At 39.6% G+C, this 26,385-nt stretch overlaps 1 protein-coding gene and 1 long non-coding RNA gene across 2 annotated transcripts in view; both read left to right on the forward strand.

Annotated features, from left to right (window-relative positions):
* Window positions 1-7,490: 7,490 nt before the first annotated feature.
* NEGR1 (neuronal growth regulator 1) overlaps window positions 7,491-26,385 on the forward strand; it is an 812,989-nt gene continuing 794,094 nt past the window's right edge. Inside the window, exon 1 of the mRNA XM_041750612.1 lies at window positions 7,491-7,834. Within this exon, the coding sequence (XP_041606546.1) occupies window positions 7,659-7,834 (176 nt within the window). The 5' untranslated portion in view covers window positions 7,491-7,658. The remainder of the gene's footprint in view (window positions 7,835-26,385) is intronic.
* The window catches only part of LOC121488216, a 29,360-nt gene continuing 16,546 nt past the window's right edge, over window positions 13,572-26,385 (forward strand). The window contains exons 1-2 of the long non-coding RNA XR_005986995.1: window positions 13,572-13,641; window positions 15,777-15,916. This is a non-coding gene — a long non-coding RNA (uncharacterized LOC121488216). The remainder of the gene's footprint in view (window positions 13,642-15,776; window positions 15,917-26,385) is intronic.

Below are 26,385 nucleotides of genomic sequence, written 5' to 3' on the forward strand. Positions count from 1 at the left end.
ACAACAGCTGTACAATAGCATAGAGAAATTTTAAAAGATGATGTTCAGCAGAAGAGTCCAGACACAAAAAAGTATATACTGTATAAGTGCATGTTGTATGATTGCTATGACTTTGTAAAAGTACCTAGAAAAGCAAGCCATTGTTTAGAAGAGATGCAAAACTTACTGGTAAAATGTAAACAAACAAACAAAAAAGAGGATATGATAATCATGAAATAAGTTTATTGGTTGCTTGTATTGTCTTTGTTTTTTTATGCAAAACGAAATAGTGAAAATATAACGAAAATGAGGAAATGAAAACCATGAAAAAATTATAATGTTCACTTTTATGGGAGAAAATGGAGGTTGGCATTAAAAGATGCTTCCAGGAGGCCTCTAGAGGGGGCAGCAATTTTCTGTTTTTTGTTTTGTTTTGTTTTGTTTTGTTTTTTAATCTGGGTAGAATTAAGTGGAGGTTAACTTTAAATAATACTGCACTAAGATACACCTTTATATTTTAGGTACTTTTCTGAAAACGTGCTGTTAAACATGTGTTATTCATTAGAAAAAAAAAAAAAGATACCGTGTACATGGGTGGCTTTTCTGAATTTGCAAAGGTAGTTCATCTAGTCCTTTAAAGTTATTTCACTTCAAACCTGGCAGGTTTTCTCTAATCTAAGGAAAAATAATGACCCACTTCACTAAGAGTAGTATCACTGCTTACTAAAGAACAATAAAGATCCCAACAGTTGCTAGAAGTAGTCATGGAATGAAATGGCAAAAGCTCTTTTCTTTCTGCTTCGTGCCATGTTTTAAAGCCATGATTTTACACCTTTGCTATGAAGACTACATTAGTAGTAAAAATTCATCCTAATTAAAAAAAATTACCAATTCCAGTCAAGATGGCTTCTAAATCTTGAGGACCCTCACCTTCGGTATATATACAAAATATCAATTATGAAAAAAAGAGATAAAAGAATAAAATTAAGCCATTTAAGATTTTAAAGTATATAACGGGCCTTATGCCCTTCACAGCAATTAACTCAAAAAGGATCATAGACAAAAAAAATAAATAAATAAAAAAAATAAAAAGGATCATAGACTTCACAAAACTCTAAAATTCTTAGAAGACAACTTAGAAACAAGTATAGATGACCTTGGGTAAGGCGATGCCTTTTTTAATACAAAACACAATCCAAGAGAGAAATAATTGATAAGCTGGACTTCATTAAAATGAAAAACTTCTGCTTGGTGAAAGGCAGTATCAAGAGAATTGGGGAAAAAAAAAAAAGCCAGAGTGAGAGAAAATATCTATTTACAAAGGACATACGGATAGAAGACGGTTATCCAAAATATGCAAAGAACGCTTAAAACTCAATAATAAGGGAACAGGCAACTTGATTAAAAAATGAGCCAAAGATTTTAATATCTACCTCATCAAAGACGAAAAGTAAACATACTCTTACACATGATCCAACAATTCCAGTTCTTGGTATTTACCTGAAGGAGGCGAACATTTACGTCCACACAAAAACCTGCCTGTGGCTGTTTATCGTAGCTTTATTTGTAACTGCCAAAACGTGTAAGCCATCAACATATCCTTAATCAGGTGAATGGCTAGATCGACTGTTGCACATTTAGGCCATGGGATATTAGTCTGCATTGAAAATAAATGAGCTATCAATTTATAGAAAGACATAAAAGAAATCTAAATGTCTTATTACTAACTGTGAAATAAGCCAGTCTGGAAAGACAATGTACTGTACGGTTGCAACTATATGACATTCTGGAAAAAGCAAAACTATGGAGACGATAAAAAGATGAGGAATGGCCAAGGGAGCGATGAATAGGTGAGAGCACCGAGGATCTTTAGGGTAGTGACGACACTCCGTAGGGTACTATCGTGGTGGCTAGCTGTCGTTAAACGTGTCTAGACCCTTAGAACGAATGTACAACATCCAGAGTGAAGCCTAAGATAAACTAGGGACTTTGGGTGGTTTTGATCTGTCCATGTAGGTTCATCTTTGGGTTAAAAAAAAAAAAAAAAAAAAAGTCTTTGTGGTGAAGGATGCTGGTAATGGAAGAGGCTACATGTGTGGGGCAGAGCGTGTGAGGGAAATCTCTGTACCTCTGTCAATTTTGTTGTAAAACTAAAACTGCCCCCCAATACAATCTTTATAAAAATGCACATACAAGATCTATTGTATATATTCTGCAATCAGAGGCAGAACTTTTTAGGAAATAAAAGGAAATAGCATAGTAAAATAAAATATAGTTTGAAAGTGTAAGATTTTATATCCCCGATAGTCCAATAGGAAATGTTAAAATTGACATTTGAATAAATGCACTCGAGGTCCCTATAGTTCTCTTGAAAGTAGGTAAGGAAAAATCTTAAATAACTAATGATAGAGGTATTTATTACTTTTTTTTCCCAGAACCCATGCAAAATATATGATAGTTTGAGCTGTACTCATTACCTTACAAGTGAAAATGATAAAAATGTCAACACTTTAAAAATAATTTCCACCCACCTTTATTGTACGACTTCACTGTGGTGGAAGTACTTAGGTGAAAGTTTCAGGGCCATTCTATGGGAATGGCTTCAAGAGCTTTGAAAGTAGCATAGGTATTCTTACAGCCCTCCTCAAACCCACTTCTTATCTCTTTGCTTAACATTTACATTTAATAGATAAGGTGATAAAAATGCGTAAGTGAATAAATTAACGTATGACTTTTACATAGAGTCAACAGTGAAATGGCTTTGTTGTTTTTTTGTTTTTTTTTTCCTTTCCTGTATTCAATAGCCATTTCCTGAGTGCGTACTCTGTGGCTGTCGCTATTTAAAGAACACAAAGATTTAAGTTAGTTCCTAGTGCCATTGACATTTGATGAGAAGAGGCCTGGGATGCTGCTACACATTTTCCAATGCACAGGGCAATCCCCACAGCAAATTACCTGTCCCGAAATGTCACGGGTGTCTACCTTGAGAAACTTTTCTCTACCGGGATATTTTCCTGCCCCCAACCAGATTCTGGAGCTTTGTGAGTTCTCACAGCGACCCGCAAATCATTACTATAGAGATAGGTCATTTAAGTTGGCAACGTGTTCCAGACCTAAACCAGCTTAATTCAAATAGAGAATCAATTATGGCCCAAGTTAGAGAGCTATTATTCATATGTCCTGTTTATAAGGGCTACCTGACCAACTCTCAGGGATTACAAAGTGCTCTCATTAGCTGCTTCCATTAGGTCCTGGGACCTGTCTTGCCTAAAATTTCTCATGCCTAGACGGAAATATCATGAAACATGGATCTGGGTCTGCTCACTCATCATCAGAAAACAAATGTGACTTTACATTCTATTTTTTTTTTCTAAGATGAATCTCACACTGTAAAAATAAAGCTTATTAAACGACGAAAGCGTAGAAAACTTCCTTATAACACCCTTCCAAGACCTCTGAGGTCTCAGGGTATGAAAAGCCGAGATGTAAACCACTCTGGATAATGACATAGTTAACACACACACATTAGGGCTCCGCCTTCTCCTTCCCAAGGAACTCAAATTAGTTGCACATTTCTCGGAATATCAGAAGTCGAGCTTTGAAAATAAAATAAATGTACGTGATTCAAAAGGAAGCAGCAATTCCTTCCAAAGTCAGGTCTTAAAGACTCTGACCAAGTGACTATCCTACATCCTGCTCTAACCACTCCAACCCTGCCCGTGGAAGAAGTTCAAGCAATGCTGTTACCTTTTCTTGATATTAAAAAAAAAAAAAAAAAAAAAAAAAAAAAAAAAAAAAAAAAAATTCTTCTAAGGAACCAGGTGCTATCTGAGCTGGGAGGTTTTCTTTCTTTCATATTGTTATTTGTTTTTTCCCTCAGAAGCATCCAAGAGTGCCAGAATGGAAGTGTCTGCTTGGAAGAAATGTAGGACTGCAAAAGCAAATACTGGGAACCTTGTAAGATCGTCTCCGAAATATGCCCTTAGAAAGAATGAAAAGAAAGTCCTAGGTGCTCTTAAAATCACATTCCTCCCTCCTCAGAAGGACACCAAACGTACACCTAGTAATAGGGGCTGCCTGATGTATGGGAAAATAACCTTCCCAGTAGTCCATGCATCTAGACTAGGTTTAGTTATTGCTTCCTTTGGATGGGTTTTGGGAGACTTAAGTGCTTTGTGATCAGTGAATGGCAGTTGAGATAAAAACTAGGAATAAAGAAAATCAACTCTTTGCCTTTAAATAGAAGTGGTTCCAGTTTCCTTTTACGAGCCCGAAGGGTTGTCGTACATATTAAAACTGCTGCACAGCTCCATCCCTGGTCGCAGAAATTCTCCCTCCACCCCACAGCCTCCCCCCACCCACACCCCCCAGGAAGATGTCAGATCTCTGGGAAACAGCAGTTACAAAAGGATGCTTTTCATAGCTTGTACTAGAAAACGCTGGCATCCCATCCCTGCATAAAATAGCACTAAACTGAGTCACAATGCCGGAAGCTGTGCCTTCTGCTCCTCTTCAATGGGATCTAGATAATTTCTAGAGAAAATATGAAATAATATATTACATAGTTGTTTTTTTTTTTTTTTTGCCCGTGCATGTGACACGCTGGTTCTTCTCATCTCCCGCTTGCCCTAGATAATTTTAAGCTTTATCCATCCGTGTACCAGGCGAGAGAGAGAGAGAGAGAGAGAGAGAGAGAGAGAGAACGCAGTTAACAAGATGACAGTGTTATCTAGGTATTTGGCATCAATATTAGCAAGAGTCTGTCATTTGACAATTATTTCCCTGGCATGCCAGACGCTAAAGAAAATGTTTTCATTCATCTGCAAATGACTAACATTTTATTGATGTCTCGGAACGCGGCTGAACACTACTGCGCTCTCCGTTTCCGAGCCGGGTTTGGGGGGTTCCTGCGTGAAGACCCACAGCAGCGGCAGCTCCGCGCTGCAAGCGACTGGGGGAGCGGCGGGCCCGCGGGCCGGAGACGCCGGTTAGGGACCCTCGGCGCAGCCGGTGCGGGCGCTCACAGGTGGCCAGGTGGCGGGAGCACCTGCCTGTCCCCGTGCCCCCCACACACACACCCTCGGTCCCGGCGATGCAAGTCACCCGGAGCACCCAGAGCGCCAGGCGAAGCCTCCCGCCCCCCGCCCGGTCGCGAGCCCGGTCCGGGGAGGCCGCGGGATGCTGACCCCGCGGAGACCCTGCTTCCTCGCGCTGGGCCGGGGGTCCCGCTGGCCCTTCGGGGGAACGGGTCAGGGACGGGCGGCTCTGCTGTACCCATTAACCCCGGGGGAGGAAGGCGAAGAAAGCGTCGAGAGACTGCCTAAGGGGGGTGAAGGGGGTGCAGGGCTGCAGGGGGTGGAGGGGGCGGGGTGGGGGGCGAGACTATTTTTTTAAAACATTTTATTCATTTATTCATGAGAGATAGAGAGAGGCAGAGGGAGAAGCAGGCTCCATGCAGGGAGCCCCACTTGGGACTCGATCCCGGGGACCCCAAGATCACACCCTGGGCCGAAGGCAGGCGCTCAACCACTGAGCCTCCCAGGGCTCCCGAGCCTTTTTTTTTTTTTTTTTTTGATTACTTGTTTCCCTCCACTTCCTCGCTGCGCTTCCCCAACTCCTGAGCAACACTGGTTGGCGTAACTGCCATCGACTCCAGCCTCGGTTCCCGCATTGATCCGCAAATGGCCCGGAAGAGCTGAAGGTTCTGCAATCTGGAAACGATAGTTTGAGAAGCAGGGTGGATGAACGGGGGGGAGGTGGGGGCACTTGATGGGATGAGCACTGGGTGTTATGCTGTATGTTGGCAAATTGAACTCCAATAAAAAAAAAAAGGAAAAGAAAAAAAGGAAAAAAAGGAAAAATAGAAAAAAAGAAAAAAGGAAAAAAGAGAAAAAGAAAAAAAGGGAAAAAAGAAAAAAGGAAAAAGAAAAAAAAAGAAAAAAGAAAAAGGAAAAAAAAAAGAAAAAAAAAGAAGCAGGGTGGAGGGGAGGAGGAGGGTGCGGGGAAGGGGTCGGGGGCGGCCCCCGGCCCGGAGGCTGCAGCGGGAGCCGCTCCGCGCCGCCGAGCTGGAAAACCTGTCCCACCTGCTTTGGGGGCTCTTGAAAAAAAAAAAGAAAGAAAAAGAAACCCAAGTGCAGCCGTGGGAGTCGTTCCACCAAAGCCGGGGCCCTGCCCGCGCTCCGAGCGCGGCTCTCTACGCCCCGTGAGCGCGCACGGGGTTAAGGGGCCGCTTACGTAACGGGGCAGCGCGTCTCTAAACAATTAGAGCGCCTGATTACAGCCCCGGGCCCGGCCGCGTCCCTCCGCCCCCCGCGCGCCTGCGCGCCGCGCGCGCCCGCGCACCGTGCCCGCGCATGCGCATGCACGCCTGCACGCCCGCGCAGGCACGCACACGCCCTCCCTCCGCCCCCGAGGCCCGCGCGCTCACACGCGCACGCGCGCCGCCCGGGTCGGGGCGCCTCCCGCGCCCGCGTCTCCGCCGCGGGGCCCCGCGCACGCGCACCCGCACGCGCACCCGCACGCGCACGCGCACCCGCGCACGCGCCCGCTCGCGGCCGTCGAGCAGCCGCGCCGCCGTCCCTACCTGGTTTCCGAAACGAGGTAGAGCGGCAGCGGGTCGGCCGAGTCCCCGCCAGCCCCCGGCGTCATGATGGCGCCGGCGGCAAGTTGGAGGACTTGAAAGTTACGGTGTCTCGGGAGGTAAAGCGCCCCCGACGGGGAGCGCGGGGCGCCCGTCCGCTCCCCCTCCCCCCTCCCCGTCCCTCCCCCCGCGCGGCGCGGGCGCGGGCGCGGGGACTTTTCCAGCGACACCTCACGGGGAGCCCCGCGGGCCCGCCCTGGGCATCACGGGCCGCCCGCCCCTGGGGTGGTTGGGCGTGTTGTTGTTGTTGTTTTCTTCTCTTTTCCTTTTCTTTTTTTTTCTTTCTTTTTTTTATCCCTTCATCCCTCCTCCCCCCTCCCCTCCCCCCCGCGCGCCCCGCTGCAGCCCCAGTCCCCGCGCGCGGTTGCTAGGCAACGGCCGCTTGGCAACGCGCGTGAGCCCGGGGGCCGCCGAGCGCCGCCGCGCCGCGCGCTGCCTGTGCCTGTGCCTGTGCCTGTGCCTGTGCCCGTGCCCGTGCCTGGGCCGCCGCCGCGACTGCAGCCGCCGCCGCTCGCCCTGCCTCCGCCGCCGCCGCCGCCGCCGCGCCTCCTCCCTCGCTAGATGGTGTGCGAGCCGCCCGAGCCCCAGACTCGCTCCGGACGCGGCCGGGAGGAGCTGTAGCGCGGTGCCAGGGGGTGGGAGGGAGGGAGGGAGGGCCCGCGAGGAGGAGGAGGAGGAGGAGGAGGAGGGGAGGAGGAGGAGGGGAGGCCAAAAGAGGAGAAACAACAGCCAACAACTACAGGGGGAAAGGAACAAGAAAAAAAAAAAAAAAGAAAGCAAGCAAGCAAGAAAGCAAGAAACAGGGAAGCAAGCTACCCACCCACCACCCCCACCCCATCGCGCTCCCCCCCCCCAAAAAAAAAAAAAAAAAAACAACTGCACAAAAAAAAAAAAAAAAAAGAAAAAAAAAGAAAGAGAGAGGGGGGGAAAAAGAGAAAAATCCTGTGGCGCGCCGCCTGGTTCCCGGGAAGCCTCGCCAGCAGCAGGGGGTGGGGAGCGCGAGCGGAGAGCTGCTGGAGAGTGAGCAGCCCTAGCAGGGATGGACATGATGCTGTTGGTGCAGGGCGCTTGTTGCTCGAACCAGTGGCTGGCGGCGGTGCTGCTCAGCCTGTGCTGCCTGCTGCCCTCCTGCCTCCCGGCCGGACAGAGCGTGGACTTCCCCTGGGCGGCCGTGGACAACATGATGGTCAGAAAAGGGGACACGGCGGTGCTTAGGTAGGAGGAGCGGCGTGCTGCTCGGACTTGTGTGTGTGTCTCTGCCTCGCTTTCCGCCCTTCTTGCCTTTTTCTTTTTCCTTTTTTCTTTTTCTTTTTTTTCCTTTTTTTTGCACTAAGTGATGACACGGATGCCGAGCCCCATCAGCATCCTGATCCAGGTGCTGGTCGCGCCGGGCCGCCGGCCGCTGGGGCAGGGGCTGGGGCAGGGGCTGGGGCAGGGGCCGGGGCAGGTGCAGGCTGGGCGCGCGCGATGCGGACGCACTTTGCGGGGACGCCAGGTGGCCCGGGGGGGAGTGAGGCGGGAGCCCCGGGAGGGGCAGGTGCGGCTCCGGTGCCGGCTCCCGGGGTCCGCGCCTCGCCGTCGGGGAGTCTGACAAGTTTATCAGGCCGCTTTCCTTTTTTTTTTTTTTTTTTAAACTCTCGGCTGAGCCACTTTTTCAAACTGCTGGCTCCCTGCTCCCGTTTATTTTTCCCTTTCCCTTGGACACTTAGGCTCAATTCTCTGCCCCTTGAGCTTGCTTGCTTTCCGCTGATGCTTTTCTCCTCTCCCTCTCTCCCCCTCTCTCTCCTTTTTTTTAATTCCTTCCCCCCTTTTCTTCTTCCAGTTTCCCTCCCTTCCTTCTTACTCTCCCTGTCCTCTCTCGCCTCTTCTCATCCTTTTTTTTTCTGTTTTCTCTGCAGTCTTCCCCTTTCTGTTTTCTTCCTGCTTGTCTTCAGCACTCCCATTTCTGATGCCATGTAACCGCCTTTCCTTCACTCTTCTTTTTCTTCCCATGTGGATGTCCCTATTCTCCCCCCTTTTGAGTCCCATTCCCCATCTCCCCCCTCCCCGTACCCCTTCCCATCCCTGTCACAGACACCCGCAGGTTCCCTCCAAGCCCTTCCAGTCCCTTTCTCTCACACTCACAAATCTCTCCCCCTTAAACACACTCGCTCACATACTGTTTCGCACCCTCACACACACTGGCACTTCCATGCTCCAACAGCCACTTTCATATCCACGTTCTCCTTCGCTGTTCCACACGCTGTCACTCGCACGTGTGCACACGGGGTCCCTCTTTCTCTCCGTCCCTTCTTCCTCCTCTCCTTCCATATTCAGTCTTACTTCTTTTCTCACTCTCTCTTCCTCCCTTCTTTTCCCCCTAAGCTTGAGCACTGAAATGTTTTGTCATTAATGAGCATCCACAGCCTGATCCTACCCCTAAGCAACACCGCAGAGTGAGCTTCTGGAAACATATTTTTGTTTTTTCTCCTCTTGTGAAAATACCAATTGATGATCAGCGCTGCTTAGATCTAAACAAGGCTAAACACTCTCATTCCTTCATTGCCGGTCGCCCTACCTTCTCCCCCTGACACCCCCAACTGACGTACACTCCAGATCTCCCTGAAAGATCTTCTTTCTCTCCACTGGGTGGTAGTTGCCTTGTAAGTGTGGATGCACAAAATCAGTATACACGGCATGTCCTAGGTGACAGAGAGTGGGACATGTTTCTGTTTGAATTGTGCAACATATCTTAAGTCTAATGATCTGGGATCTGGGTGTGGTGTAGGTTTTACACCTTCTGAAACATGCTTAGGAGTCCAGATTCGTGTGGAATGCTATTATAATTTCTGATACACTCTAATAACTCATATGCTTTTATAATACGTTATCTTTGCTGCTGGAAACACAAAATGCCACTGAACGTATACAAAAGTAACCCATGATTTGTTATGACTTAGTAACACACCTTTTCATTGCTGGTAAAAGCTATGAACTCTATGTGACATGAGGATACGAATAAAACCCACACGTATGTTCTTTATATTAAGTTTGTTTTGGAAGTTTGAACCACAGTGGAAAGCGTGAAGCCAGCCCTACCCGTAGAGGCTGCAAACACGTATCATGGGAGCTGCAGTCTATGTGTGTGTGGCAGCCTGTGGCTTATTGGTAACGGGCATGAACACTTTCAGCCCAAAGGGTCTGATGGACTCCTTGCCTTTGGATGATCTGTCTTGGCGTTTGCCTTCTAACGAATCTAATACGTGCTATATAGCTAATTAAAATCTATGTGGAGCCACATCCTGCTTCTCAGAGACCTGGGCTTATTAGTTCTCTCATTGCTTACAACAGTGAAGCTTCTCCAGCTGGTGGGGGCAATACCTTTCCGGCGTTGCTGCTCTGGGCGCAGTCCTTGTTTACTTGTATACACTGGAGCACATCCATTGACAGGCTCTATGCTGACTTCTATGATATCTTAATTAGGGAACTTTGGACTCTTAAACTTTTTAAATAGAATAAAATCTCTGCCTCTTCTAAGTGATGTTTGTACCAACTACAGTGTTCATTCATTCATTCATTCATTTATTTTTAGTAAACACAATGATTTTTTGCCATATGAAACAGAAGTCTGATCTGCATTACTTTTTACCCAAAGTAATTTGTTTATAGTAATTCTGTAAATTCTCTAGGGAGTATCCCACCTCTTTACCTTTTTATACTGTCCATAGGTTTTTAAACTATCTTAACGTATGCATTTATAAGAAACTCTCTGTTAACAATTGTGGAATCCTATCAGTTATTTTTCTTGATGCTTCTGCATCTGGCATTTGCTCTGTTCGTAGACCGATACAGATAGAGCTTAAGGACTAATTGAGTGTGTAAATCAGGTGCCGTATTTTTCATCAAGAGTAATGTCACTCATATTTTATGTGTTTACATTAGAGACTTTAGAATCATATTTGATGTTATTCCCGAATTCATTAGGAAACAAAACAAAACAAAATTTACCCTCAAACATACAACCCCTCCCATCAAAGTACAAAAACCTGGTGCTCGAAGGAACACTTTACTGAATTACGTGATATCACTTATTAAGATTTACCCACTATGCTCTATTTTTAATGTAATGCGTTCCTCAAAGTGTCTCTAATAAAGAACAAATAGTAGTATAACAGTTATCAAATAACTTTAAGAGCTAAAGGCCTGAAAGTGCAAACATGTCAGTCAGTGACTCCGTTGCTTGTGGTTACATTAATGAAATAGAAGTTTAAAGGTCAAATGATACATTTCTATCTCCAAAATGCCAGAATGTCTGTTTCAGAGGAAAAAAAAAATCAAGAAAAACAAAACTTTCCTTAAGTGGCATTATAGTACAACAGGGAACTCATTCTGTGATCTGCTGACTGTATCTATCATTTTATCAATCATCTTCTCTGTTTAGTTTAAATCGTGGACTTACAGTGGAATTCCTCTTAGTAATTGCAGCATTCCTATTATTTCAATTTTGCCTTTCAAGCCAGTAAAGCAATTTATTAAGTGTCAGAAATTCCCTTACTCCTAATAATGTTCCTCCCTGATAAATCTCTGAAGGATTGACTTGAGCTATTTGGACCTTCTTGATAGAGTATCTAATGCTGCCTCTGTGCAACTTAGGACATTTGGTAGCCCTATCACTAAACTTTGGATTTCAATACATGCATGTATGTCTTAGAATACGTTGTAATTTGCTACAAACACAATATTTTCATAGACTTACCAAGTACTGACCTCAGTTGCTGTGTTTAATGCGTGTTAGTATTTATTTTGTGCCTAACAAAATTTGTTAATCTGCCTAAGGAGAAATTACCTTTTTCTCCGGTCTTCAAACTACATCTTGTAATACATGGAGGACAGGAGTTAATGTCTCGTGGGGTGACAGAGCAAAGAACTGAAGATGCTAGAACCACATTGGTCACATTTCAGGAGCCTCTGTTCCTAGACCTGGAGAATCAATGGATTCTCCATAATAATGCTCTGGATCAATGCATAAATTTCAGAAGACTTTTGAAATGTAGTTTTGCAGTCACTTTCACGTGAGTCAGTTGTTTAATTCTCACCAGATGAACAAACACAGTTATGTTAACATGTCCAAAATGTTTAATATTCTTTGGAAACAATACAGGGAACATCCCCATTTATATCCTCCTAGTGACTGAACATTTCTTAAACACATGTCATTTTTAAGCTAATTCTTTCAATCTGTTTCTACTTCAGCTCTTCTGTATGAATTTTGTACATTTTAAGCCGCCTTCCTGATATGAATTCAAAATATCCTATTCTTTGCTTGTCATACTTTAATCAAAGAAAGGAAGAGAGATTCTTTTCTTAAATGTGATATCTTCTTTTACCTTAGCAAAGTTGAACACAACTCTGTCATTTTAATACAGTAGGTTTGAATGGAAGTTATATATGAGATCCCAGTATGCTGTTGTAATAAGAGGGACGATTTTTGCTTACAACAGGGAACATAGAGCCCATTTCTGCAGAAGACATTTTCATTGGAAGCCACAGAACTGTCACAAGTAGATTTACAGGTGGATATGATGAGTATTTATCACTTCTCAGAACTATTTGTCCTACACATTTGCCTTTTGATTAGACTACATTAGTTTTGTTTTGAAATGCCTGTTATTGGATGTAAGAGAGTAAAGGATTTTTTTTATGGAAATGCAGAATTACCTATAGCAGAAGAAATCAATTGTGCTGTACTTTTGGAATATCATTGGATTGCCTCAGATTGTCTGTTGAGTCATTCCTATACATTGATGCACTACATATTTCAAATACATTGTTTAACTATATAGGCATTTTCAATTTAGAACATCAAGGCATTATTTAAAGACTTGTGTGCTTATTCAGTAGTTTTGGACAAATATTTTCCAAATTCTGAGTTTTTTTTTTCCCCCTTCTTTAAAAAAAGAAGGGGAGATAGATTATCTTACTGAGTCATTTGGAAAAAAATGTGTTCTGGAATACAGAATAAAACGCTACTCTGTTACCTGTAGTGATTTGCAAAGCTCTTCAATTAGTGTGACTTATTACTTGGCGTATTAATACATGATCATTTGTTATATTATAGGACAATGTAGCATTTTAGAGTTTTCTAGCTAAATTAATTTTGCCCAGTCTTTTTTTGTATAGAAGAACTGATAAACCCACGTGATTGTGTAAATCTTTGAACACATTCTTGTTGATAAAGTACTTATTTTAAATGGATTGGGTTTGCAATTAAATAGCTCCATGAGGAATACGTTCGTTCTGCAATACCTGACTTCTGAAGAGCATAGGGAAATGTTCACGTCTTGTTTGTGACAGCCCTTGACCCGATTGCGCACTCCAACGTTTGTCATTCGGCTGCCCTTTGCTAGTGGAGATAGATGGTGGAGCTAATCCCCGAGCCTGCACTCCCCAGGCAGCCATGGGCATCCGTCTGTCTTCACCTTAAGCCGTTGCCCAGTGGAGGGTGGTGGTTTTGGGAGAAGGGAGGACTTGATGAGTCAGGCTCTACGGTGTTTCCCCCTTCCTTCCTTGCTTTGGACAGTGTCCAGCAGTGTCTCTGTCCCTCAGTGGGACCTCTTTCTTCCATCTTCTACCAGATAACTGCCTCTTAGGCTTCTGTTTACACTCTCATCTCTTTGTCTTTCTCTCTTAGGAGGAGTAGTGGCTTCCTGCTCTTCTGATGCCTGGGTTGTCTTACCATTACCTTTAGCTTTTCTACACATCTTGCAATTAATTTCTTTCATCACGTTCCCTGTTTTAAATATCCAGAATGTTTTAAGTTTTGCTCGTGGAACCCTGATTGATATATAGTGAAAGGTAATAATTTCAGTGATTTTAATTATATTTGATTAAATGACTGCTTTGCCCGTGGCACCATAAGTATTGCTTACCAGCGCTGGATATAATCCTTTTTGAAGGAGACATGCATCGAAGTTTAACCATAACAACATTGGAGCATATTACAAAGAAGAAAGATGGATTTATTTTCCCACGCCCAGATTATGGTGAGAATGATAAACCACATGTGTAAATATTTAATTAAATATACATTGGTTAACAATATTTGGATAAATATGGTTGCTAAGGCTGGGAAAATAAAGAGGTTGATGAATATATATTGGCAAGATTCAATTATTCTGTATCTCTTTTTTTTTTTTTTTTGGCTGAGCAAAAGGGAAGGAGGGCTAAACTCTGTTTGTGGCTATGGGATCAAAATGCTGAGATAATTCCTACAGAGTTGCCTATTGAAATCAATAGGAATCAAAGGCCTTTCTTTTATGTAGCTTAATACCTGAGAAACTAATAAAAATTTCCAGTTTCTTGTGAAGTATATGGTCATAACAATGCCCATGATTCTAGTATTTGACCTCTGTAGAAATTAGTCTCTCAAGGCATTTGAATCTTTTGATCAGAAATCAGATCATTTTCCTATCATATTTAAATGACAAATTAAAACATTACAGACGTCGTGTGACTTACATAGAAGAGCTAAGGGAAACTTCATTAATGAGTTTTTTCCCCCCTCTTCCTAACTGAGCGTTAGGTCATGTGGCAACTTCCCTTTTACTTCTTCACAGTACTACAGAGGGCGTTGTGTAGGTGTCTGGCCACAAGTACTCAACATAAAGTCCTACTTTTGGTATATTTCCCCATGCTTTTGCAAGAAAGATGTGAATTTAAACCCATTTATTAATGAGATGACCCTCTCTCATGGATGTTCAGGAGAGGATTTCTGAGTTGGGAGGGAAGTTGGACTTGCTGATCCATGCCATCCTTTGCAGAGTTTTGCTGATCCATCATAGATTGTCATTGACGCTTTCTACGTAAAAGAGAAAATAAAATTTATTGCTCTTTCCTTCCTAGGAGTATCATATTATCTGACTTTTGGCTTTCGTAAGGGGAATTTTAAAATGGGCCACATGCATTTTTGTCAGGTATTTTATGTGTTTCAGATACACCAGTGGGAACAAGATCTTCCTGTACTATTAGAGAGTAAAATTTAGGATTTTCCTAGATGGTCATAATCATTATCAAATTGGGTTTTAATTAGTCCCCTGTATCTAAAAATTTAATGTCATTTAAGAGATATTGAAGAAATTTGCTAATAGCAAAAAGTTTTCTGATGTTTTGTTAAAATGTACTTTCCATTCTTTGCTGTATTAATTTTAATGGACAGAACAGCTGGGTGTATAAGCATTATGACTCTCGTCCATCGATTTCTAGGGCCTTAACACAGAACCTTACATGTATCAGGCTAACATCTACTATTTTTTAAATTAATGACGCCGTGGAAGGATAAGTGAAGGGGTAAATGTTTTTGTTCTTTAGTTTATTAATTGTTTCACATTTTAATGATTATAATATACTTAGTACTATGTTGGATCTGCATATTTACAGTGACTAAGAACTTTTTGTTGAATCCATATATTCCAAGTTTCTGCCTTAAGTAATTCCTGCAGAAGTTCTAGTGGGTTAAGACACATACGTTGGAATCACTCAGTATCTTTTAATTGTAGGATATAACTACTAGCATTTTTAAAAATATTTTATTTATTTATTCATGAGTGACACAGAGAGAGGCAGAGACACAGGCAGAGGGAGAAGCAGGCCCCATGCAGGGAGCCCGATGTGGAACTCGATCCTAGGATCCTGGGGTCACGCCCTGAGCCGAAGGCAGATGCTCAACCACTGAGTCACCCAGGCAGCCCTCCTAGTGGGTTTTGAAGAAATGTCCTGGATATTTGCTAAAGGTATATCTTAAGGTAAATATATTAAGTAGAGTAGAAGGCATTAGATGTACTAAAGGTAAGTACTATTTGATGAAACTTATTTTATGGGTGTGTATGTGTACACACGCATGCCTATATTATGTCAAGATTTTAGATGTATTTCTTACTGAGGGTTTCAGCAGGGAAAGTTTGAAATGCAATGGTATGGTGGTAAGATTTTGAGTTGTAGTAATTTTAAGAAGATCCAAGATTTTAAGGAATGAATATATTAAGGCTTTTTACTATTTCCAATCATAATCATCAGATAAGAGGGACAGTTCAAAACAGTAAAATGTCTATTGTGATCTCCTAACATTTTTGTTTGTTTGTTTCTATCTCAACTCATGAGCCTTCTCTTCCTTTCTCCTAAGGTTTCAATTAAATCAAATCAATAAAGATACAGAGGTAGAGGGAACTGGCTCTTTGCTATGGACAAATAACTCATTTGAAAAGTAGCTATAAGCCCCAAACCGGAGCAGAACTTTTGTATCATTCTAACCATCTCCCAGAGGTAGGTCAACAGTACTTTATAAACCACAGGGTATTGATACTAGCTGATAGAATTTTAATGCGGTCATATGGCTTTGATTTATAACGTTGAAGAGGTTATCTATTAGCATAGTGGTTTCTAAGCCATATCAAGTTCTGAGTCCTGACAGAGGACCTTTGATGCTCTTAAGCAACCAGCTGGCATGGGAATTGGTCTTTTAATCACTTTTTCTAGGAAAAGGGGAATATAGGAAAGGAGGAATTTGGCAGTGTTGTCAGCATTAAGTGTTGCTCTTTTGAACAGTAGCCAATGCATTATACTTTACAGATAGCTGGTAATTTGTTCAATTTAAGGAAGATGTTTATAACCCTTTTTGGTCCAGAACTAAATTGTTCTTTAGTGAATTTCACTAAGTTGTTTGGACACATCCAGTGCCCATGTTCATGCTACAAGCTATTGCTCTAAAATACTGAAGGATTTTGTGTGATTTAAATGGGTCATGGGGAAAAATGTATTCTCTTGTCTTCAGAAACCCCTTTCTTCTCGTGTACCTAAATTAAATTTAGAGATATTCAAAGGATTTAAGAGACCTTGTGAACAGAATTGCTGTAATCAGAAGACAAGGGTATTGTTTGTGTACTCTCTGCAATAACATTATATAACATTGCATTGGGATATTAAATGAATAAATCAAAGGAATCATAACATTTTTCTAATCTTATAGATAACATTTTTTTATAGGTGAACATATTTAGATATATGTGATTTATAACTAACATGTTTTCAATCGATATAAGTGATTAGCAGAATTGATGGCATCTCTTACTGCCTAACATATTGCTTGACACATTTTTAGTACTCAAAATCTGAATGTTGACTGAAGGAACTGAAGGCAAGAAAGAGGAAGGGGCAAGGAGAGGAAAAGGAAGAGGAAGGGGGGCAGAAAACTGTGCTATGCGATATGAGCAAGTTCTTAATCAAGTTACCTAAAACTTTAGGTCACTGGGATGACCTAAAATTAAGCCCACGATTTATACTATATAACAATAAAAATGAATAATTAAATAATACTTTGAAATAAAAATAATATATAGTAATAAAATAATTCCCATTCAAAATGAATACATTTCATTTCATTTAATTCATTAAATAATAGGGATAATCCTATACCCTTCCCTACATGATGAAGTGATGTATGTTATACAAACCAAAGTTCTAAAATCGTATTTTACATTCAGGTGTATATCTTCCTTCCCAATTACTAGTCCATTTATGTTTAGTTTAAAAGATAATTAGTAACTCTGGACCTTGGCCTGCAGTGGGGTCAGGGGCTAATTTTTTGGAATATGTTCACAACAGGAAATTATGTATAAATCTTTGAATAATTGCTCCCCTGTCTTATTGAGCATATGTCACTGATCGATTTTTTTTTCTCAGACATCATTAATGTGAAATAATAGCTATAAAAAGCTATTTTTGCTTATGCACAGCGTTTATCTTCTTTTGCAGTTGTTTAGTTGCATTGAAACCCGTCATGCTCCAGGGTGTCCAGAATGGGAGTGATGAGAATTTGAGTTCCTACTTCTTTAATTACTCACTGGCTATGTAACCTTGAACCAATGCCTTACCCTCAATTAGTATGTCCCTAACAGAACCACATGGATTATATGAGATAATCCAAGTAAAATGCCACCATAGTACCTACGACATAGTGAGCACTACATTTGTATTGGCTAATAATTTTCTGTTGCCTTTTTCTCCTAATCTTAATCTGGAATTTGTTGGCACTATTTATTACCATTATTGGTATATATTTCCCCATTTAAGTCATTGCTTCAATTATCTGTGAACCAACTATACTGTAATCGTTGAGCATATATTTTTGCTGTGACATTTGTTAAATAGAGCCCCAGGACATCAGATAGCAATCTGTGGTTGAACAAAAAAACGCAAAGGAAACTGCAGTAGAGGAGCTTATTATGCACAGGTCCTGGAGGAGGCATGTGGCACACTGCCAGGGGCCCCATGGAGGGTCCAGCCAGAGAGATCAGCCAGGCCTGGGCCTGGAGCACTTGCCTCTATGAGGGCCAGCGGGTGGAGTGTTCTGGGCTTCCTTGGGTCCAACCTTATTGGTCAGTTCTAACCAAAAAAGAACAGAGTTTAATCTTAGGCTCTCACAAGGAGAAGGTACACAAGGGGAGGCAGGAGAGAATGCTGCTCACAAGGACTGCTGGGAAAGTGCACACACGAGCAAAGGGCCACTCCATTCAAGGTTGCTGCTCGCTGCTTGGCTGCATGAAATGGATGCGTAGGCAGTGAGAGCCTGGGGTAGTTTAACTAAACTCCTGACAGTTTGTATTTTACAGATTCTGCTTAATGGACATACTTGTGTGTGTCTGTGTTGTTGAGCCTGATAAGCACATGCAATGACTACAAATCTGAAAGTAGAAACATACCAAAAGAGGCTTAGCAGTTACTAGGGTGCAGACCCAAGGCCCTCCGTAGCAGAGAAACCACACATTTTATGCTCAATGGACTGATGACGGTGATTTGACTCACTTAAGAGAAGTAAAAGATCACCGTAATTGGGTGATCACACGAAACATTGGGACTAGACGAAGAAATGAAAAGAGACAGAGAAGAACAAACGAGAGATGAGAAAGTACAATGTGATGGCCGTGGAAGAGTTAGAGGGTGATGATTAATATTTGTGACAGTTCAGGAGAGAAGAAGTGATAACTAGTGACAACATTGGAAAAGTCGATAAGAGAGTGAGAATTAAAAAAAAAAAGCCAACTGTATTCTGGTTGGGGTAGCAAATAATTATTCAGGATTCGGTAGGCTCTTGTGACTCTTCAAGGCATCTGCGTGTTATGCCAAAGGCAGGAGAGTTCAGAAGCAGCCTGTATGGGCAAGAATTTTCCATATATATCACCATCTTATCCATAGACAATAAACTCAGGAGAAGCTCAGAAAATATGAATGCTTGCTTTAATTTTGCATATTTGCCAAACACACAGCAGAATGATTTAGCTTCATAATCATGATGAAGCCATCATCATCATGATTCAGATTCAACTGACAGGCACTGAGTACCTACGATATATATGACGTACTTTCACAACAATATGCAGTAAGCTATTGCTTTCCCAGTTTTATCACCAAGTAAATTCAGGCTTAGAAAAATGAGGTAACCTGCCCCGGGTAAAAGGGAGCCAGAATTCAAATCTAGGTCCTTTAATCCCAAGCCCCATGGCTTTTCTACTGTCTTGTGTCTCTCCCTAAGAAAAAGATCAAACGATTGATAAATTTGTCGCTTATTCATTTACTAAAAATTTATTGAGCACCAGTTGCATTTTACCTATTGATAAGCCAACGATGATTAAAAAAAAAATCAAGATGTGTTACATGTTTGAAGAAAAATGTGAGATTATCTTAAATGAGATTAAATGCGTAGCATATATTACATAGTCAAGCATTTACTAGATTGGAAAAGAGGGAATTCTTAAAACTATAAATATTCTGAAATAAAATTTCTCATCCAATTATGATTTCATCCCTAATGAGTAGAAGCTACAGATAATACAAGAGAAAAAAATGAACAGCTTTTGAGTAACATTTAAGGTTAGGCATTATCCATTGCCGACTTTATTGAATCCTCATAACCGCCTACAGTTTTTCTACTCTGTAATGGAGAAGCAAATTCATAGATGAATAACTATCTGAACATTATGTTCTTACTTATTTTTTAACTTTAATGCAGATAGTAAATGGCATAACCAGGACTTGATCCTAGGCATGTGTGTCTCCAAGGCTCGTGCTCATTTTTTTTTTTTTTTTAGAAGTCATAATATTTCTTGGAGCATTTTGACAAAAAGGAGAAGCAGTAGTTGCTTGCTAGAGTATTCCAAGTTCCCCGTTAAATCATTTGAATACTAATTCTGGCATAACTCCAAACAGCTGTACAGAGTTGATTTCATACCCTCTCTTGAAAAGGGCTAGGCAGCCGAAGGTGTTGAGCTGGTGCTTATTTCCCAAGATAGAATGGGAAGATAAAAAAAAAAAAAAAAATTGAGGACTTACGTAAAAGATGTTTGTATTCTGATTTCATTAAACATGTCCATGATGTTATTGAGTCTTGCAGTTAATTGTAGTCAGTGAATAAAACGAAACCTATTGGAACTAGATAGGTTGCCTTTTTCTGCTAGCTGCTAGGAGTGTATATAGTTTATAGTCTAGTTGAATGAAAATTTGTTTTTATCTGATGGTGTGTAACTGAAGCATCTTGTGTAGTGTGTTTACATATCCACCTTCGACAGATTCTACATGTGCACCCAAGAGGAGACTTTCGTGTTGACTTGTTTTGTATACCTAAAGCTTTCCCAAAATAAAGTCCTATTTTTGTCTCATATAATTCGAGAACATTTTCGACCTCTCTAGCCCCATGCTACCTCTTCCTTCTCTGAATTCCAAATTCCTACACTTTCCACGTTATAATGTTTATTCCCATCAGCTTTACATTGCAGTAGACCGTTGTATGTTTGAGTCTGCAAAGCAATACAACAGCTACCGTCTTATGTAACAGTCATTTGGCCTTTATTATTGCAAATCCTTCACAGAACTTTGCACATTGTTATTTGCATAGGATGTATTTAGTAAGTATACTTTGATTCTTCATTTTTTTTCCATTTGGGAATTTGTTTTGTATTTTTTCCCCACTCATCATATAGGTTTTTTTTTTTTTCCTCTTCTAGGGAACATGTTCTTTGAGTTGGTCATTCACCCATATGACAGCATGTGTTTGTTGAGTCCCCATCAGACACTAGACACTTCCTAGGAGTTTGGGATATAGTCACGATGAGATATAAGGTCCCTCCCATTGAATTTACATTCTGGTTCAACCTGTACCCTTTTAACAGTGCTGTGTAGTGTAAAGAACTTACGTTTGACTTTTCACTTTACCAACTATTAGCTCCGAGACTGATAGTTTCTGAGATCCTGTTTTCTTATCTGTAAAATGGAAATATTGATCACTACCCTCTACGCGTACTTTGGATCGTAGTAATAACACCAGTGACTGTGCCCCAGACAGTTTTCTGCACATAGTTGGTGTCCAATGCCAGTGTCTTCTCTTTCTCCCTTCCTCACGCTTCCTTTAATACAGCTGTAACTTAGGGCCAGGACTATCTAGGTGAAGGAATTGTTATGTATTTAATGGTGTGCTTCCTGTTTTCTGTTTGATCCCCAATAACTTCTGAGGCTTACCTATTTTTAATTCAAGGCACCTTTCTGATACTTTTAAAAAGTAGATTTGACCTGAATATGGGATGACTATCTCAATCATCTTGTTTCTATTTCTTGGGACTCATTTTTTCCTCTGGGGTGTTTTGCATCCTTCATACCATGCTCTCTTTTGAATACTTTTTGCACATGGATTTCTCCCTAAATATATTGTCAGTTTTTAACATATTATGAATGTCCATGAAGATTATATATTCTTCACAGTTTCTTCTTTTGACATCAAAACCTTGTCATTTGGTGGTTTCTTTTTTTTTTTTCCCCTAAAATCCTACCCTTTTCTCAGTATACATTCATTATGGTTTTTCTTGGTTGGAATGATAATATATGTAAGGAACACTTCATAATTTTCACCTGGTCCTCTGATTAACAATTTGGAATTCTTCAGCACATGATTCTTCATTTAAATAGCACTTCTGTACTTTTGCCACTTCATTTTCTGAATTATTCTGAGCCTCCTACCCCTAATAGAATGGATGACACTTCTCTAATCTCAACAATTGATGAGCTGATTTTCTGACTTTTCGTGGAGTATTCTAAAAATTCTCTTCATATGTGACATACACAATCAATTGGTTTCTAGCAGGCCATATCTAGACTTTTCTATATCACCTAGTTTCAAGTAAGATATAGTTTAGTGTTTATATAGGGAGAATTGCTAAAAGGTTAATTCTTGTTTATTTCCTTCATATACATTAAAAATCTCTGTTCACCCTTTTTTCTCCAGTACAGGACCATTGTGCTTTTTCATATTCATCCTAAACTTTTCAATATCCTCATCGTTTTCCTACTTCTAGCTACTCCAGATGTGTATCTAGGTTAGGCCCTTAAAAAATAGTGGCATATTTCTTTGAATCATTAAATAAAATTTAATCAGGAAATTTCTTAAGATAAGCTCTGTATAAAATGAGTTAGTGATAGCACTAACCTATAGGTTGTAAGAATTCAAGTTTATAAACTCTGTGGCATCATGTGTAGTACAAAAATAAGTAAATGCTAGCTATTAGGGCCTCTATAAATAGCATTAACAGTAGATTTTCATTAACAATTTTGGGGATTACCTGACAGGCAAAATCAAGATTCTCTGGTAATGTGCTTGCTCCTATATGATCCCGCATGCCTTAGGGACTTACCTCATGAATTATTCTTTATTTCAGATGAGGCTTCCTGCTATTGCCTCTTCTCTTGTGGGACTTTCTTTTTCTTATCAGCTGATTTTCCAAAATGGCTTTTCAATAATTTCTAAGTTCTGTTCATTTTCTACGCTTACCTTAATGCTATTTTATTTTCATGGAACCTTCACTAGTTGCCCATAATTGAAAAATTGAAAGCAAAAATGTACATGGATGTATTTATATATGTCCCCAAATTTACATATCCAAATATATACATATATGTATGTATGTGCACATTTATTTCCTTCATGACTCTGTGAGCCTAATTATCTTGCATTAATGTTGGATTTAACAAAATGGGTTTGGTGAAAATAAGAATTCCTTGAATTTTCCTTGAATTTTAGTTACATATATACATGTTTTATGAAATACCTCTACCCCACTATAGGCCGTATGAAGGCAGAATTGTTACCTTAATTGCCTTTGTATCCATTGGGCCTTGAACAGGCTTGGTGAGTAGATAAATGTTTGTGGAAATGAGTAAGTGAATCTACAAAAAATTAGTTTCTCACAGTAGAGTCATCGCATGTTTGGTTTGGGAGTTATATATGTATGAAATACACATGTATTTTTAATTTTTAAATTTAGTTTGTTAATTAACATTTTTACACAAAGTTCCATATGGAGTACGTGTTAAGGGTAATATGTATAGGTATCTCCATTTCTTTGTGTTCATCTTAGTGTCATATCAATTAGCAGAAATTTTGTGAGGTAGGGGGACCTCTTTGTCCTGTGACTATCACTGCCATGCTCTCAGAAAATGTTAAGATCTATAACATTATGAGGATAGAATAACATAGATGGGAGATATTTTCAAAAAGATCATCTCAAGAATCTGCAATGTGTTACTTTAAAAAAAAATAACAGTACCTAAAAATAAGATTTGGGGGGATTTTTTTTTTTGTATTTGATTAAGTAAAATCACTTGAGTTCTAGACTGAAGGGTGCTATAGTGTTTTCCCTCCAATTTTTTTTTTCTTTTTTGAGTAGAAGCTTATTAAATAGGATATCACAACAGAGGAGGAAGAATTAAGTTCCAAGCTAATGGGACCAAATACTTGTACGGGTGGGAGAATTGTGAAGAATAATATATCATGATAATGATGATAATGCCTGTGATTTCTATAGCCTGGTACAAAATAATTTAAAATTCATAAAATTAGGAAGGACACTCATTGGAGGTTTTCCATATCCTATAAGTTCCCAGTGGTGGGCATACTTAATATTACATGCCTTAGAGATTTAAGAAACAGATCCTTAGTTTGGTTTTAAAAGTAAAAACTTTTGGTTTTTGATGCTGCAGTATATATCACCAGGCATCAGTGGGACGTTCAGTAAATTGTTTTACATTTCCTTTAACCGCTGACTTGTTATTTCTAGTAAACTAGAGATGTATTTTAATTAATTGATTATAAAATATTTATTTATTGATTCGTAAGAGATACAGAGAGAGAGGCAGAGACATAGGCAGAGGGAGAAGCAGGCTCTTCGCAGGAGCCCGATATGGGACTTGAACCTGCATCTGGGGATCACGACCTGAGCTAAAGGCAGACACTCAACTGCTGAGCTGCTCAGGCGTCCCTAGAGATGAATTTTAGGATGAAAATTAATGCATAATATTTAAGTTAGATTGTGGCATTCATATCTCAGTTATTTTCCTTAGAAAAAATTCAAAAGAAGAAGTTGGATGTATTTTGAGATTAAATGGAAATATTGAAGCTGATCACCGTTAGTACCAAAAAACTAAAGTTAAAGGCTAACAGAAATCATCTCCTTAATGGAAGAGTCAACTTATTACCTATTTGAAATTATTTTCTTTTGGTATAAACACATAGATTGGTAGTGAAACAAGCAAACAGTTATGGTCAATCAAATTAATTAAAACAAAAAGATTGTCCAAGAGTTTAGATTTAATTTTGCATGGAGAAAAAATTTGACAGATAAAGTTATATAAATTATAATGGTGTAGTAATATAATGGTGTAGTTATATAACTTTTAATCAAGAAAAATGTTTTTATGTATAGTTATTAAACTATTTTATGAAGAATGACAATTGAATATTTAAAATTTACTTGGCATGGTGGTTTATTTAATGAATTACAAATTTATTGCATTAAAATAAATACTTTTATAAGGGACAAATATATAAGTTCTTGCTAATGATATTCCATTTATAGAAAAATTAGACTTCGGTACATTTTTTTCAAATTTTTCTTTATGTTCAATAATAGTTTTCTAAGAAGAAATAAAATATTGACATTTTAAATGGCAATTACTTCATTCCCAAAAAAGTCTATGCATTTGTAAACATTTTACGGATATCACGGACTAAAGTTGCAGTAATTAATTATAATTGACCTATTTTAAGTATTTTAAAATATTAGAACTTATTTTTTCAAAAATTTAAATAATTTGAGAACTTTAAATATTGCTATAAAACTATTGTCCATATCTTTTTGCTTTGAATGATAAACAATAAAAGATATTGTAGGATGATGGATATCAGAAAGTGAAAATGATTTAATTGCTAAAATTATATTTAATCATTTAGTATTAATTTTTCTATACTTAAAAGCCCATATAGAGTCTCTGGCTATTTAATAATAGACTATAAATAATCCCAGTAAAGTAGAAATCAAAATATGATTGCAAATATATATTTTGGATTAAAATTTAAACATAGTCATTTCATACTTGAAAATAATAATTACATTTTGAGATACAGTGTCATTTATATGTTATCTTACTTAAATATCACAACCACCTTATGGGGGAAGCAGGACCAGTGTGTTAAAATTCCAGTTTCACAAAGGAATAAACACAGGTTTAAATGTTTAAAGTCTTCTTGGTTATGAATAGTTACAATGTCTTTTCAAACTAAAGTTCAGTCTGAATTTTTAATACATTTTTCTTCATATTACTGATGACATATAGATTTTATCTTATTATTTTTTTTTTTTTTAGATTTTATCTTATTTTTAAGGGGCTCCAGAACATTTGATTTTGGCCTCCATAGTGAATATACGTATCATAACTAGTGATCTAACTTCCACTATTTGTGCTCCATCTCCCATCACACTTTACCCTATCCCTCAAAATAAATGTGTGTACAGTAAATAATGGAAACATCCAAGAAGAAATAAAATCACACGAAGGAAAGAAAATAAAGAATACTGGAGTGGAAATTAATGTTTCCCACTGTGAATTTATAGCCATTCTCTTTTGTCACTGCCATGTTTTTTCTTTTTGCTTTGATACCATCTTCCCTTCACTCTGTGCTCCAAGAGATGAAAACTACCAGGAGATGGTGAATATCTCTTAATGCCAGTTCTGTAGCTAATTACCGAATGGAGAAATTATGTTACCATCTCGCTTAATTTGGGATATAGAGCTCAGAAGAAGAAAATTCTTTGCAGAAAGAAGTGCCTACATAGCAGTAGTTTAAGAGAGAGAGAGCAGATTTTTCAAGTAAAGAACTTTAAATTCTACAGGGTCCGCTTTTTGCCTATTTTGTTTTCACTAGATGTATTCATCACAAGTTTTAAAAAAATGTGTTATTTAAAGTTGTTTTTATTAGGCATATATTTCACTTTCACAACAGATTTTCTCTTTTAACTAACAAACAAAACTACTTAAATATAGAAAGCAAGAAACATTCCTTTTGGAGAAATAAAACATCAAATTTGCATGGATAATTTCCAATAGTAAGATAATAGGAGACTTTGATCAGTTTTGGTCAGAATTTCCCTAAATGGTGTCAAGGAGGAAGTTAATCTATACAATGTTAATACAAAAGACATTCTTTTAGTTGACCTATATGTGATCAACACTCTTTATTTCTTCTAAAGATTTCCAACTGGTACCCACAGCATGCAATAAACTTTTCTTTAATGTGTACTTGAACATTTCTTTCTGTCAGTTGAATTCTGAGATTAGCAGAATCGGTTAAAATATGTGTGATGAAAAAGAGTTTTGTTTCTACAAAAACAATGTTGAATGCTTTGAAAATACTTGAT

This window comes from Vulpes lagopus, chromosome 3 (assembly GCF_018345385.1).
Source record: "Vulpes lagopus strain Blue_001 chromosome 3, ASM1834538v1, whole genome shotgun sequence".
NCBI classification, from domain to species: Eukaryota; Metazoa; Chordata; class Mammalia; order Carnivora; family Canidae; genus Vulpes; species Vulpes lagopus.